The sequence below is a fragment of the Glycine soja genome, chromosome 3 (assembly GCF_004193775.1).
Source record: "Glycine soja cultivar W05 chromosome 3, ASM419377v2, whole genome shotgun sequence".
NCBI lineage: Eukaryota > Viridiplantae > Streptophyta > Magnoliopsida > Fabales > Fabaceae > Glycine > Glycine soja.
The window spans coordinates 35,680,338-35,695,892 of record NC_041004.1 but is presented as its reverse complement, the minus strand read 5'-3'; the positions used below and the strand labels follow the sequence as shown (position 1 = coordinate 35,695,892).

General features: G+C 28.7%; 1 protein-coding gene across 2 annotated transcripts; it reads left to right on the top strand.

Annotated features, from left to right (window-relative positions):
- The first annotated feature begins 5,983 nt into the window (after positions 1 to 5,983).
- On the top strand, positions 5,984 to 10,266 carry LOC114406611 (probable mediator of RNA polymerase II transcription subunit 26b). 2 transcript variants are annotated; one of them, XM_028369368.1, is made up of 10 exons: positions 5,984 to 6,269; positions 6,718 to 7,290; positions 7,495 to 7,563; positions 7,719 to 7,801; positions 8,354 to 8,412; positions 8,528 to 8,661; positions 8,761 to 8,788; positions 8,892 to 9,214; positions 9,294 to 9,384; positions 9,658 to 10,266. In XM_028369368.1, exons 2-10 carry the CDS (start codon positions 6,832 to 6,834, stop codon positions 9,777 to 9,779), a joined length of 1,368 nt encoding a protein of 455 aa, XP_028225169.1. In that variant the 5' UTR covers positions 5,984 to 6,269; positions 6,718 to 6,831; the 3' UTR covers positions 9,780 to 10,266. The 2 variants fall into 2 exon arrangements, with proteins under 2 accessions (XP_028225169.1, XP_028225170.1); XM_028369369.1 differs by lacking the exon at positions 5,984 to 6,269 and adding an exon at positions 6,332 to 6,640.
- The last annotated feature ends 5,289 nt before the right edge of the window (positions 10,267 to 15,555 follow it).

Sequence of the window (15,555 nt, the reverse complement as noted above, 5' to 3'; positions counted from 1 at the left end):
ATCATTGAAATCTCATGTAATGTAGGCCTTCTTTGCCTTCTTTTCATTAACAATTTTCTTTTCATATTTCTCTATTCTTTTCTTGAATATTGGGAAATCAACCCTCAGATGTCCAGGTTGATTGTATTCATAGCATTTTGGAGTAGAGGATGAATCTTCTGCCCTTCTTTTTGATTTAAAATTTGATCTTCTTTGATTTCCTCTGACTTTTAGAAATTTGTTGAATCTTTTTACAAAAAGACTAAGATCATCATCTTCGTCTATTTCAATTGAATCCTCCTTATCACTTTCTTCTTGGATTGAAGATGAAGCTTTAAGAGCAATTACTTTCTTCTTCTTATCATTCTCCTCAAGTTGATTCAATCTCTTCAACTCCATTTCATGTTTCTGTAACTTTCCAAACAATGTTGCAAGAGACATGTTAGGAAGATCTCTTGATTCAGTAATGGTCGTTAGCTTTGGTTGTCATTCCTTGCTTAAGCATTTCAAAACTTTATTGACAAGATCTTCATTTGAAAATATTTTTCCTAAGGATGCAAGATGATTTACTATGTGTGTGAATCTCTTTTGCATGTCTTGTATGGTTTTATTAGGATTCATTCTAAATAGTTCGTATTCATGAGTTAAAGTATTTATCCTAGATCTTTTCACATCTGTTGTCCCTTCATGGGTTACTTGTAAGGTATCCCACATATCTTTTGTATTTTTGTAATTTGACACCCTAAAGTATTCATCCATTCCTAATGCAGATGTAATTATATTTTTGGCTTTTAAATTGTATTGAACTAACCTCTTTTCCTCCTCACTCCATTGATCCCTAGGTTTTTCTATGGTTTTATTTCCTGCCATCATAATGGGGATGTAAGGTCCAATTTCTATGGCTTCCTAGATATTTAGATCTATAGCCTCTATAAAAATTTGCATGCGGGTTTTCCAATAATGATAAGCATCGCCATTGAAAACAAGAGGTCTATTAATAAAATTTCCCTCAGAAAATGAAAATTTAAATGAGGTCATATTTATTCTTGAAGTTTTTAAACTTTAGACAAGAATCCTGCTCTGATACCACTTGTTAGACAAGTGACCTCAGTTATCTTAAGAAGGAGGGTTGAATTAAGATACAAAAACTATTCCCCAATTAAAAATTTCACTCTCTCTTTTTGGATTAACAATGCACCCTTAATATGAATTACTCAAAAGACAATCAAAATAAACTTTTTTAAAGCAAAAGATAAATAGCAATAAATAAAAAAAGTTTAAGGGAAGAAAGAATGCAAACTCAGTTTTTATACTGGTTCGACCACACCCTGTGTTTACGTCCAGTCTCCAAGCAACCCGCTTGAGATTTTCACTATATTCTAAAATATCTTTTACAAAGAAAGAACACAAGGGAATGATTGTCCCTATGTGGTTCAAAAATCCTTACAACTTAAGAAACCCTTGTTCACTTAAACAATTTCCTTTGGAATAAGAAGAAGAAGTTTCTCTCTTTAAGAGAATGATGTTACAATTGAAGATGAATCAAGATTCCTTATTGAATATGCAAGTGTTTGACCAAGGAATCTTTTTGAGAGTATAAGATATTTCAGTTTAGAAAAACTCTCTTGGAATTTTGTATCCCAAGTCACCTATTTATAGGCCTTTGATGACTATTCAAAAATCTCTTGAACAAATGTGACTCTTTGAGAGTTATTTTTTAAAAAGTTGTGACTCTTGGGAGTTATTTTCTAAAGAGTTGTGTCTCCTGGAAATTATTTTTTGAATTATTGACTTGGATCAAACTTGAGAAGCGTTTATCTTTGACATCATCAAAATTTCTACATTTATAAATTTTATATCCTATTTAATGATTATCTATTTTTTTATAATTCTCAATAAATTTAACTAATAATAAATTATATGTTAAGAAGATTGTGTTAGAATAAAGTATATGTTAAGAAGACTATGTTAGAGAATAAACTATTAATTTTACATGTATTTATGATATGTTTGATAGAAAGGAGATAGGATAAATGAAGATAGAAAAAAAAAATTATGTGAGATTAGACTTACACCTCTTATAGTTTATTTAAATTAAAAAATCTCTTTCTTATTTTCAACTCTATTTTTATCTTCTCTATCAAATGAATCATAAGTGTGTAAAATTGAACCCTTAAATAATGACGGCTCACGCTTCTCCAAGAAAATGTTACGTGTGCAGTGTGACATTGGTTCGACGCCACCAAACATGCTCTTCCTAATTGCTTTCTCTCACTTCCAAATAACAACACGTCCACCTCTAGGCCACCACCTACCCATTTCTACATGTCTCCCAAAGCATTCCACCTTCTATTGTTCTACCCCTAAAATCTTTATTAAAAAATTGAAATATAATTCAATTGAAATATGGCGAGAGTATAATTTTGGTGAATGAAGGAATTAAATTCAATATTTGGATTAATAATATTTAATATATAAAAAAATTATTCAAAAAATAATTACTCTTCAATAACTTGATATTTTCTAATTAAAAATAATTAACCGTGTAATTTAAAGACATTGTTTGTAATGTATCTACAAATATATGATACAAAAGTGTCCAACATGTCATAATAAAAAAAATTACAAGAATTCGATACAAATAATTTAAATTCAAAAATTACAGTTATACATAAATTAAAATACGAAAACAAAATAGTTAATTAAATTTAATATTTTATTTTTGTGATTTTATCATTTATTTGTATGTTAAAATGATTTTTAATTTAAAATATAAATTGAATTAGCTTTATTTTTATCCAAAAAAAATTATAACATATAGAAAAAAAATCAATCACTTTAAATCAGTTTAATTAATACAATTATAAAATATATAATTTTACAATATTTGTTTCTAAATTTTCTTAGCCCTTTTTTCTGTTGTAAATTGTAATCCGTATACATATTATATGTTCTTTTAGAAATATTATATATATATATATATATATATATATATATATATATATATATATATATATATATATATATATAAAAGAACGCGCGGGTAAGGGAGAGAATCCAACACGTCAAATTCAATTCAACGGCGCACGATTCAACGTATACAATATTAAAAGTTTGGATCTTGAATGATATTACTAGTATTTTAGATATGGTTTTTTTAAAGATTTTATTTGATTATTACCTTTTACACGCAAGATTATATTTTCTTCTTTTTTTTTCAAAAAAATATTTTCTTCTATTTTATATTATTCTATTGTTAATTAATTTATACAAATTAAAAATGTTAGTTTTTAACTAATGGTAATTAATATTAAAATTAATTACAAAACTTAAATTTATTAAAAATAGTATAAATATTTTAAGCCCACCGAAAAAATTATAAACACTTAAAAATTATTTCTATTTTAAAATCTATTAATTCAACGTAATGTTGAATGATTGGATCTTGATATTATTTCTATTTTAGTGTCATTTGAGATTTGAGGTAAGATGCAGTAAAGAAAAACATTTTAGATAATATTTTGTTTGATTATCAGCTCCTTTTACATGGAAGATAATATTTTATTATATTTTTTATTAGTAATATTTAACAAGGGAAACATTAAATATTTTTCAAACTTTATCTTTAATTAATAAATCATTTACATCATTAATTACTCTAAACTTATTATTATTATTATTATTATTATTATTATTATTATTATTATTATTATTATTATTATTATACTTTCTCAACAACAATGCGATACAAATATTAATGTTTAAAATTATATTTTACTCATAAACTTCCCAAACTTTTTTAATGTTAATGTTTAATATTGGAGTAATTAATTATTAATTAATATTTATTAATTTTTTCTTAAAAAAAATGTGCATTATTTTTTAACATTAAAAAATACTCTTTATGTCTTTTAATAAGTGTTATTTTATTTTTTAATATAATATTAATAATAAGATTAATTTTGTAAAATTATTATTAGTTTGCATAAAAAGCATGACAACACTTATTATAGGACAGAGGGTCTAACTATTAAATAATTCAATGTAAAAATTACTTTTTTAACATGGAAAACACTCTCACAAATAAGTTATTTGAGCGTAACTAATAATTAATTATTAATTAATATATATAGCAGGAGTAAAATATCAACATTAATAAATATGATAGAGATAATAATAAAATATTTGTATCCCTGTTGAAAAAGTATAAATTTGGTATAAAAAGAAGAGAGAAGTTGTTTAGAGTAATTACTGTTATAAGTAATTTTTAAAATATATATATATATATATATATGGAAAGACGGTATCAAGATGTTTAGAAGGTTCTCACATACCTTAATCAACAAATAAAGATAAAGTTTGAAAATATTTAATGTTTAATAGATTTTATAAAATATTTTATATAACTAAAAAAGAAGTTTAGATTCTTCAGATTGAATTTGTTATTGTAGATAATATTTGACTTTGTTAGATTTTTGTATTGGAGTAGAACTTTAAAGTAGTTGAGAAAAAATTAAAAAAAAATCTGTAATCTCATTATTATATCCGAACTCTCTATCACTTGGTCAATTCTAATGAGTTTCAAACAATAATTACTTCTAAACGTTATTCATAATTTGTTTTAGTTTGTTTGTTAAATAAACAAAATTTTAAAACTATAAAATTTGATTAAAATTAAAAATTTATTTTAAATAGTTTAACATGTAATAAGTTATTTTTTAAGAAACTAATTTTACAATGTTAATCAATAATCAATAATAAATAATAATTTATGGTTAATTAATCACAAATTTATCGTACATTGAATGACAGTTAAATGCATAATTTATTTTTAAAAAAAAATTAATTTCATTTATTAAAAATTCTAAAAATAATCATTAAGTTATTTAATGCCAAGTTTACTTTTTCAATATGCAAGAAACTGTCATAAGTAAATTGTTTGAGTGCAAATATTAATTAATTAATCAATTAATCAATTGAGTGTAAATAGTAAATATTAATTAAATATTTAATGTTTTCAGAAAAAAAGTTCAGTATATTTTTGAATTGTTAATAACTGTTTTATTTGACCAGTGTTAATATATTTTTTCCAATAAACAACAAAGATATTGCTAATTAGTAGTATCTTTAGAATATTATTAAAGAATTAAAAAAATATTTATTATAAAAATCATAAAAACCATAAAGAAAAATAAAAATCATAAATAATATAATTTTGTTATCTCAATAATATTTTTATATATCAAATAAAAATCTTTAATTTCTTAGGGTGTATTTGGTTTATAATTTTATTTTCTGAAAACTGTTTTCATTTCCAAGAGATTAGAATTTTGAAATCATGTTTGGTTTGACTTCTTATTTTTTATTTTTATGAAATAAAAATATTGAAAATTTATGATAGATTGACTTCTTGTCTTCGTATTTTTATATTTACTTTAAATTAAATTAATTGTCCGCAATTTCAAATCTTTTCTGAAATAAGATTTCTGTTCTCGACTGAAAATACTTAAAACGAGAATGTATTGTTTTCATTTGCTGATTGTTTCCTATTTTTATCTTCATTGAAAATATTTTCAAAAATTCAATCAAACATATTTTTATCATCATTCTCCATTTTCAATAAAAATAAAAATAGAAAACAACTAAACCAAACAATCACTTAATAATCTCCTATAGAAGGACATCGGTTAACATTTTCTAAAAAATAATTAAACTAGAGTGAGTTTGAGAAATTAAGAAGTCACAGTCTCATACCCTACCCTACCCTGAGTGGCGGGCCCCTCTTAACTCGCTCTCTCAAAATCGCTTCCTCGGTCCTATCTATATTGTGCCACATTCACTACCTACTTAATACTTTTTATTAGTTCATGCTCCACTCTTTTCATCTTTATCATTTTCTTATCTTATAAATAAATAAATAAATAAAATCCCTAATTACTATTATTATTAAACAAAAAAAATAATCAAAATATAGCCAAAGATAAAGGGAGAGGAGAGAGAATAGAGAGAAAGAGACGCAAACACTCATTTATCTTTTTCTACGTTTTTCATCCAAAAACCTTTTCTCTCAACCATTGCGTCTGTTTGATCAAAGTCAAAACACACCCAAAAAGACCACCATTCGCAACAACACAACACAGCACAAACCCCTTTATCTCTTCTCTCCCTTTCAACACAACACAAGTGGTTTTTCGTTTTCTCAAACAAGAACCAGTTCCTTAAGCACGCGGTATTTGTCTCTGTCTCCTCGGTGCAACATTACGTACCCACACACACTACTACTGCAATAGGTAGAAATAAACAAAGAAACATCCAGATTTTTTTTTTCACCGTTTCTTTTGATTATTTCCCGGGTGTCCAATTTTTCTTTTTATTATTGTTTTTTTTACAACAACCGGAGAGAAGGTTCTTTCTTTTCTTTTCTTTTCCCCTGAGGTTTTGGTCTGTAACGCCAGAATCTGAAACAGCAACAACCCAACAACACAAAAACACGACGACGTTGTTTCTTGTCATTTATTAACATACGCGTTTTTTGTGTGTGTGTTGGTTTATGGTTTCTGTTGTTGTTGTTGTTGTTGTTTATCGAATCCACTTCCGTTTTGCGGCACATTAATCCAATCCAATTTTGCCAAAACGGGGACACCCGGCGTGAAAAATCATAGTAAATTCAAAAACTTTAATGATTGATCGTCGAAAATCTTGTTACCCTTTTGACCGTCTCATCATTGCTTTGTTCAGGGGATCGAGAAAAACAAACAGCATCATCCCAGTGACGACGACGATCACATTTTAATGAGAATCCGAATTTGAGATTGTTGGAATTTTATCTTTCAAGATTTTGGATCTGCGAGGATGAAGTCTTGGTCACTGGACGAGTGGAGGAACTACTTCGGGTCTGCGAATTCGGATATATTCGAGATAATTGAGCACGCCATAATTGTGGCGGCTTCGGATTGTCCTAAGGAGTTTAGAGTGAGGAGGGATTGGATTGCAGAGAGGTTGTTTTCTTGCAGGTTGACTCGGTGTGTGGGGTGTGACCGTGTTGAGTTGGCTGTGGGTGCAGATAGTAAAAAAGAGAAACATGATGGTGATGATGGTGATAATGATAAGAGTGGGTTTGAGAGAGATGGGGTTGAGTTTGAAGGTGCAGGGGCAAGCAAAGAGAGCAAGGTCAATGGGGATGCGAATCTTGGTGACAGCAATTATAGCTTTGGGGAGGCTGAAGCATTAAGTGATGAGATGGAAGAGGAGTCTCAGTATGTTGCGGAGATTTTGAGGATCAAGGATGTTCTGCTTAACCCTGAAGATGAGGTGTGTTGCGATTTTACTGTTCTTTGCTTCTTGCTTGTTTGTGTTGCAATTTACTTGAATGTTTTGATGAGAGTTTTTGGAAGGATGGGTTTTTGAGGTATAAAGAAATGTGGTTTTTGTTGGATGTCATTTTATTTCTTGTTTGAAGATTTGAGTTGTTTTGTCGTGTGCTATAGTTCTTGGTTTTGTTTCGTGTTGCAACAGTCTGAGGCTGTGATATTTGAGTCATTGAGGAGGCTTCAGTTGATGGAACTCACCGTGGACTGTTTAAAGGTTTGAATTGAATCTTTCCTTGTTAATTGTTGCTCTTTCTATGATGGGTGTACCATTTTTTATCATGCTTTTGGGCAATTTGTTCTTTGCTTTTTTTTTTTTCAGTGTCCTTTTTTTTAGCTAGTCCTCTAATTCTCGGAATTTAACTTTGCCAGGCAACGGAGATTGGCAAGGCGGTCAATCCTCTCCGGAAACATGGATCGAAGGACATTCGTCAACTTGCCAGGACTCTCATCAAGTACGAATTAGTTTTTCGTTGATGTGTGTTTTTTCTATGTACCATTTGGTTAATTGGTTTGTTTTATAGAAGGTAGGTGGGCCTGTTTATCTTTGGCTACATGGATCAAAGAAATGGCATCTAATTGGTTGTTTTTTATTCCAATTAGTGGTTTGGTATTCTCATTGTGTGTGTGAGAGAGAGAGAATGAAGGTCAATATTATTCATTTTTGTTGTGATGACCCATTTGTGGTTTATTGTTGTAGTATGGCTGAAGATCAATCATCTTCAACTAATTAACCGATGTCTCAGTTGCATTAGCAGGCTTATGAGTTGTTAGATGTAGTTTGTCTTAATTTGTTTCTTAGTTCATCTTACTTGTGATTCTTTTTTAGCTTCAATAAAGGTCTTTAGATAGATGAATAGCCAATTAAGGTTCCACGCATATCATACTTATGCAAGCACATTTCATCTACTTAAGTTAGCTATTATTCTTTTTTGGTGTATGGCTTAATTTTGTTCACTTGTGTTCTGAACAACTTGCATTCTAAACTTTTCCTCCTGACTTTGCAGTGGCTGGAAAGAAATGGTGGATGAGTGGGTTAAGGCCACTACTACCACAGCTATCACAGGTAGAAATTTTATCTACCTTCGTTTGGTTACAATCAGATTCATCTCGCTGTTTTTTAGTCCCTTTTTTTCGGCATTTTTTCACGTTTGAAAATGGCTTTATTAAATGCTTTGTAGGTTCAGAAGAAGGTACACCAGATTCAGTGAATCCATCCGTTGTAGATGATGATGAAGAAGAAGGACTTCCATCACCTCCCTTGGATGAAGGGGCTTTCTTTGTCACTCAGGCTGGTTCAATGGAGCTGTCACAGGTATTTGCTCTTCATTTACCCCCTTTCTATTGTTGCAAGCTTTTGATATTTAGAGACTGACTTTTAGTTCTCTCTGTTTTATGTCACATCTATGTAAAGTTCTTTGATGGCATGGACGACGATGGAAGTAAGTTGAATTTACAATCTCTTATCCTTTGCCTTGCTTTTTGCTGTACGGTTCTGTAATTGAATCCCTCGCTGATGATTATGAATGGGGAATTATTTCTCAGATCCTCGACCAACTGGACCATTCAGCAAGAACCATGAGAATGGCAGAAAGCCAGCTTTTGACAGCCATGTTTTAGAGATGAGGAAGTTGCAGCCTTCCCATGACACAGTCGTCATTAACAGAGATGTTAAGAGTCAGCAACAAGCAAAGGAAAACAAGGCTGCTGTCATGCCTGTGAGGCCAAATAAACCTGTAACAGCTGATTCCGGGCCTGGCAGACCCCCAAAATCAAATGTGCAGCGAAAAAGTAATATGGAGCCAAAGATGCAGCAAAAAATGGAGAACAATTCAATCACTAGGAGGCCTCCAACTGCTCAGTTAGATGTAAGGAAAAATCTTTTTGTTCATTACAATTTGTAGATTTGCTTTATCTCTAACCTTAATTTTTTCTCTTCTCTATCAGAAATCCAAGCGTTCAGATGACGATGCAGTCCAAGTAAAGCTAGAAGCCACCAAGAGAAAACTTCAGGAGAGCTATCAACAAGCTGAAAAAGGTTTGTATTTCCTTTTCCAAAATCTATGGTTATATTCTATGTTGTCGTATCTAATTTCTAGATTGTCTATCATGTCTAGTAGTCTCTATATTCTCATAGAATCTTTTATTCCAATGTTAGATTCCATACTTTAAATGTTCGATTTGGTCTATCAACTTTTGGTAATTAGAGCTTGTGGGATACTAAATTACAACACATGATGATGATTATTTTTGTGCACATTTCAGTTGCTTATTTATTTTGATGAAACTGACCTCTAATTTTTACATGTAGCCAAGAGGCAGAGAACAATACAAGTTATGGAAATAAACGATCTTCCCAAGCAAGGTTTGCACCGAAATACACATTTCAAACCTGGATATCACAGTAGGCATTGGGCTAATGGTCGAAGATAAAGCTATTATTCTATGGTGGACCTTCAGATTTAACAGTATTTCCAAGCTGTTTGTTCCAAATGGGTTGAAGATTGGTCCCCTTGATTGTAGAAAATAACAAAATCCATTCACCATTTGGACTTGCATAGAATTATTCCAATTGAGAGGGAAGTAAACCTTTAAACACTGTTTATTTTCCCAGTTTATAGGAGTTAAAGTAAATAGGAATTTTGTTTCATTCTAGATCGGATTTTTAGAAGAGGATCCTAACTTGGGGCACCTCTACTTTTGACTTGCTTCCATAATGATTGTCTATAGAAATCTCAATTGTTTCTAGACATTTTTCTTGTCACATGACTTACTAGGGTCTCATATATAAGTTAGTATATACACCCTTTGGAAGTGCTTTGTCACAACCTCAATGGTCTTTAAACTCCTAGATGTGATTATGTTAGCAGGTGTATAAGAATTTTAATATGAAATAACATTCAATCATTTTTTTAAGCCATTTACTTTTACCATACAATTTTTAATCTTTATTAGGGTGATTAAAAAAGTGATTTAGATAGAATTATATTTACTGCACTAGTATTTGCTGACTATTAAATTAATTTTTGTAAATAAAATTCCGACGAAATATGGTTTCAATTTTAGAGTTAAAAAAAAGTGCGACTCGGCATGTGGAGAGAATATGTAATATCTGACTTTGGATTCGTATCTTGGATGCCCTCTATTTTATTATTTTACTATATGATTTCCAATTTCTAGCCCTATTTTCAATTTGCATACATCCTAATTACTCAAAAGTTGGTCCAAGTCAAATCAGAACTTTTGTTCTTCTTTTCTTGTGTGGGTTTGGTTTGATAGAAGAAAATAGAATATAGTATATATGATGAATACAAGGGTGAAGAATGAAGATGACCCTTGATGAATGGCATTGGACAATTTGCTTTGGCAAGGTTAAATATTCCACAGTCTACACCATTTAAAAAATAGGAAAATGGATGGTATGAATATGATTATGACTATGACTATGAAAAAAGAGAGAGAACGTGCAAAAGTAGGGAGGATTTTTTGTGTTGTCGGCTTGACTTTCTTTGTTTTGTTTTTATTGTAGTAACAAATCCTATTCATTCATTCATTCATTCATGTTTGTGCGATTTGCGTGTATCACAAAACTCAACACCGCTCTCTTATGCTTATGCCACACAATAATACCCTAGCTGTCCATTTTGACTCGTTCTCTTTCTCTTTCACACCATCTTCTTATTTCTTCTTTTTCTTTTTTTTTAATGCGAATATTCTCTGTATTTTTTACGCTAAATTTTCTGTCACGCCGCCTCATCCACTGCATGAATAGAATTTTTCCTAATTGACCGTTTTCCTATTTTTGTAATAATTTAACATCATAGATCACAGTGAGAAATATTATTCCGTCTCTTGGATTTATTAAAAGCAGCGTGTTTATGTAGATACTAGTTATTTATGGTTTCATGTGCAAAGCAGTTTTTATCTCAATCAAGTCCTAAAAGTAGAAAGTGTGTTGTGAAAAATTAACTTAGGTAAAATCCCCCACATTTTTTTTTTAAAAAAAATTCTTCCTTAAAAGAAAAATATTAGAATCAAATACAATTTTCGAGAAATTCATAGGTTTTTTTATAGTTTAAAAAAGGCTTGTAGGTAACATAATTGGAAGAGCTTATTTTTTTTAAGAAATACTTTAGACTTTTTTTAAGATAAAGCCTTTTCTCTTACTGAAGGTGTGTTTGACTGAGGTTTTTTTTTACCTAAGTTGTTTGATAATTTTTAATTTTAATTTTAATTTTTAAAAAAAATGTTCTAAAAGAGAGCTAGGATAGAGATGAGGGAAAGGGTTAGCAAAGAGAAGAGAGAGCAAGAGAGTAGATGAGAGAGAGAGAGAGAGAGATTTTTAAAAGCTTTTTCATCCAACTTTTTTAATTTTTTCTATTCTTTTCTTTTAGATGACAAAATTTTTCTTTTTTTTCGAGAATTGTGTTTAACTTGATTTCTTCTTTTAAGGTGAATAAAAGTTAAAAAAAAAAAAATGTCATATGCTACCTTAGTCTCTCTCCTTCAAACAACATTTATATCAAAGAACGAATTTGCAAGGCTTATAGATAAGTTTCTCCATAAGTATTTAAAAAAAAAGAAGAAAATTGAACTTTGTCCATAAGCTAACATTAACTTATGCATAAGTTAAAATCAGTCTTAAACAAATTAACTAATGCATAAATTAACTTTAGCTTATAAGAATTTTACTCTTTTTTATTTTCTTTTATAATTTTTTATGTAGAAATTTATTTAAATAGGGTTTGGGTAAGATATGACAAAGAAAAAAAGGTAAAGTGTCCATAATAATTACGAGTGATTGAATGAAGGAATTATTCTCGTTGGTCTTCTTCAACAACAACGACAGGCAATATTTATGAAACTGAACATGGTAAGTCTTGGTTTGTTCATGGAATTGTGCGGAATCTGTGTGATGGTAGTGGGTTTATAATAACTTCAGTTGGGGAATAGTTATGAAGGTTTAAATAAAAATGTTAACAATATTAAATTGGCTTAATTAACTTATCTAATTTTGTCTTTAAACTCTTCATAATAAAATTAAATGAAACACAAATATTAAAATAATGTTTTATAAATTCAAAACTAACTCATACATATAACGGTGTGTTTGGACACATGTTTAAAACATATAATAAAACCACGTTTAGTTTCTAAAACACATAAAAACTATAATTATTAACTTTACGCATGTATGAATTATCTAAACCCCATACAAAACATGGACTAGGTTTCCCTGCAGTCGGCTATATGACTTTCTAACGGTTCAAAATCTAATGGTTCAAATATTTTTTTTAGCTTATATTAACTTCTTAATGTATAAAAAATTTTAGCGATAGATATTCTTGTTACGTTCTCTAGATTCTTGTTACTTTCTCTCTCTAACAGCAGAAAATCCATTTCCTGAAAATTGAGAACTACAACACAACAATAGCATAAACGAATGAATTCGTAAACTGAATTCTGAAAATTGAGATGTTGTATTGCATGAAAACGCACACAGACGTGAGTGGCTGATCATAATGAAAGGGATTGTTTTTTAATATTAAAAATACGTTCAAAAGGGAGTTTTAATTTTCTAAAAAACATAAAAAAAAAATGAATATTGTGAGTAAATTACATGATGTTATTTATTTAAAATTAGCTTATCAAATAAAAAAATGTCACACTTTTATCTTTTGATAACATAAGAAAGATATCACATTTAAATTGAAATATAATATAATAACCAGCCAGTGCTACGTACTTTCCTGAATCAACATTGGCATATCACATAGCACTTTAATTACGTCGAGTGTCATGTTGACAGATGTTTGCTATCTAAAAATTAATTTGCTTTTTTCTTGCTTATCATTGATTAATTGGTTTCATTTCACTGCCCATAATTAAATTTCACATATACAGAAAAGATTAGAAAATTTAAGAACAATAATTTAGTTAGTATCATTTATCCTGTTAGCTAGTATAACAACTCAAATTGTGGCAAGACAAACTATTGCCACAGTTATTGAAGATTGCAAGTTCTTGCTCAATTATTGTACTACACTTCCACTCTTAACTTCATCAAACGTACGGACAAACTTGTCGCTCAGTTAGATTTCAATGTTAGAGAGATAGGTCAATTAGATTGAGGAATATTCAATTCAAATTGCTCCTTTTATTTCTTTCGATAATGTACAGACTTTGGCCACAATTATGGAGTAAATTGATCTTAGTTTTCTTTCGTTTCTAAACTAAAAAAGTAAGTGTTTAAATTTTGGATATATTATTTGTAAATTTCGAGTTGTACTTACTTTTGTTTCATGAAACTTTTGTACTGATTTTAAGCATATATTTTTTATTAAATTCATTCTGTTTATAAAAATAAATATAAACAGAAAAGGTTAATACGTGATTCTAAAGCATTACTTAAAATTAAAAAATAAATAAAAACAATAATACATTTTTATCATAATTTCCAATACAGTGTCTTATGAATAATAATATTAACAAGACCTTACATAAATTGCCACATGGGAAGTATTTCATTTTAATAAAGTTGAATATAAAGTTAACTTTCATTTAAAGAAGAAAGAAAAAAATTGAATTTTGAATCAAAAACAAAGTAAAAATAATTATTTATAAATTAATTATATTTTAAAAAAATTTCTTAACCAAACAAAAGAAAATATAGTAGTATAGTTTATGTTTTTTTCCTATTTTTTTCTTGAAACCAAATAGAATGAATTCATTTTCTATAAAATTATAATCACAACTCAAAATCCTACTTGTTATATTTAAATATTCTCTTAACATTATAACAAAAAAAAATATCTTTTTTGTTTGTTATCGTATTTCGGTTGAATAAAAAGAAATGAAATAAAAGTAAATTCAAATGAAAATTTTAAATTAAAATAAATATATAAATATGAGTCGCTCGTTTCATTTTATTATTTTTTATGCAAACGAATAAACCCTAAAAGTTAATTTAAATATTAATTTTAACATATATAATCATTTACTATTTGTGACACATATTTCATATTTTTCTTGATTGGATTTTTTTTTAGGTGAAGTGTTATTCCTGTTTCATCTTGCTATCTGACTCCCACAGAGTCTCCCATTCACATTAAAAAGTAGTTTCTCATGCCTTCTCAGTTCCCAAGGTATGAACTGGCATTAATGAAAAGGACAAGGAAAAGCTACTTTCTATTCCAAATCTAATCCATTTGACACTTGGCAGCTAGCTGACCCAAGATAGAGGCACGTACCAGTGTACCACTAGGATAAGGGGTCCAACCACCAACAAATTTAACAATAAATAAATAAAAAATTAACATTTAAATATATTTTTAATCTATGTTTGACATTTTTTTATTACAAAATTATTTTTTAATTTTATTTCTTATAAATTATATTTATTTTAATTTTAGTATTTAATATATTTTAGATAGTATTTTGAATAATAAAAAATTATTATATATAATATTTTAAGAATTGAAAATAAAATAAATATAATTTTATAAGAAAGAAAAATAAAAAAAAATTACAGAAATTAAAAATATATTTAAATCAATAATTAATAGTGTGTTAATTTATCCCACAAAATTTTAATGACACTATGAAAATATATAAAAAATCATTTATTACTTTATTTTTATCATAAAAATTTAATTAATTATTTCATACCATAAACCTAATCCAAACATACTATAAAATTTTTTTTAAAAAACAAATTAGCAGAGTCCAATCATGTCATTTGTAGTAATTTATCTTCTATAAGCAATTTCCGAAAGTGGAATCACATTTGACACATTATGGGACTGAGAACGTAATAAGGACCAAATTAGGCATCTATGACCTAATTGAGGATCATGATTTTATCCACATATTTCATAGGGCATTCACATTTTAATTGCCCATGTCGTATAAACTTGTGATTTTTTGTGCTGTTGACCTCCTAAGCTTGCCAGGTACCCCCTTGATTATTATTATTAGTTGGTGGAGATATTGAAAATTGGCACTTAATTAGTTTTCTTTTTTTTTTTGGACACGCATAATTTATTTCACCAAATTAAGTAAACGAACGACCAATACCAGGGGACCATCTTAGTATTATAATTATATATAATAATGCAATGTGTCGTAAAAGTACGACACATGTTTAATTTCTCTCAAGGCCCCTCACGTATGGCTGTATCCTTTTCTTTACTTCCCTACTCTCATTTCC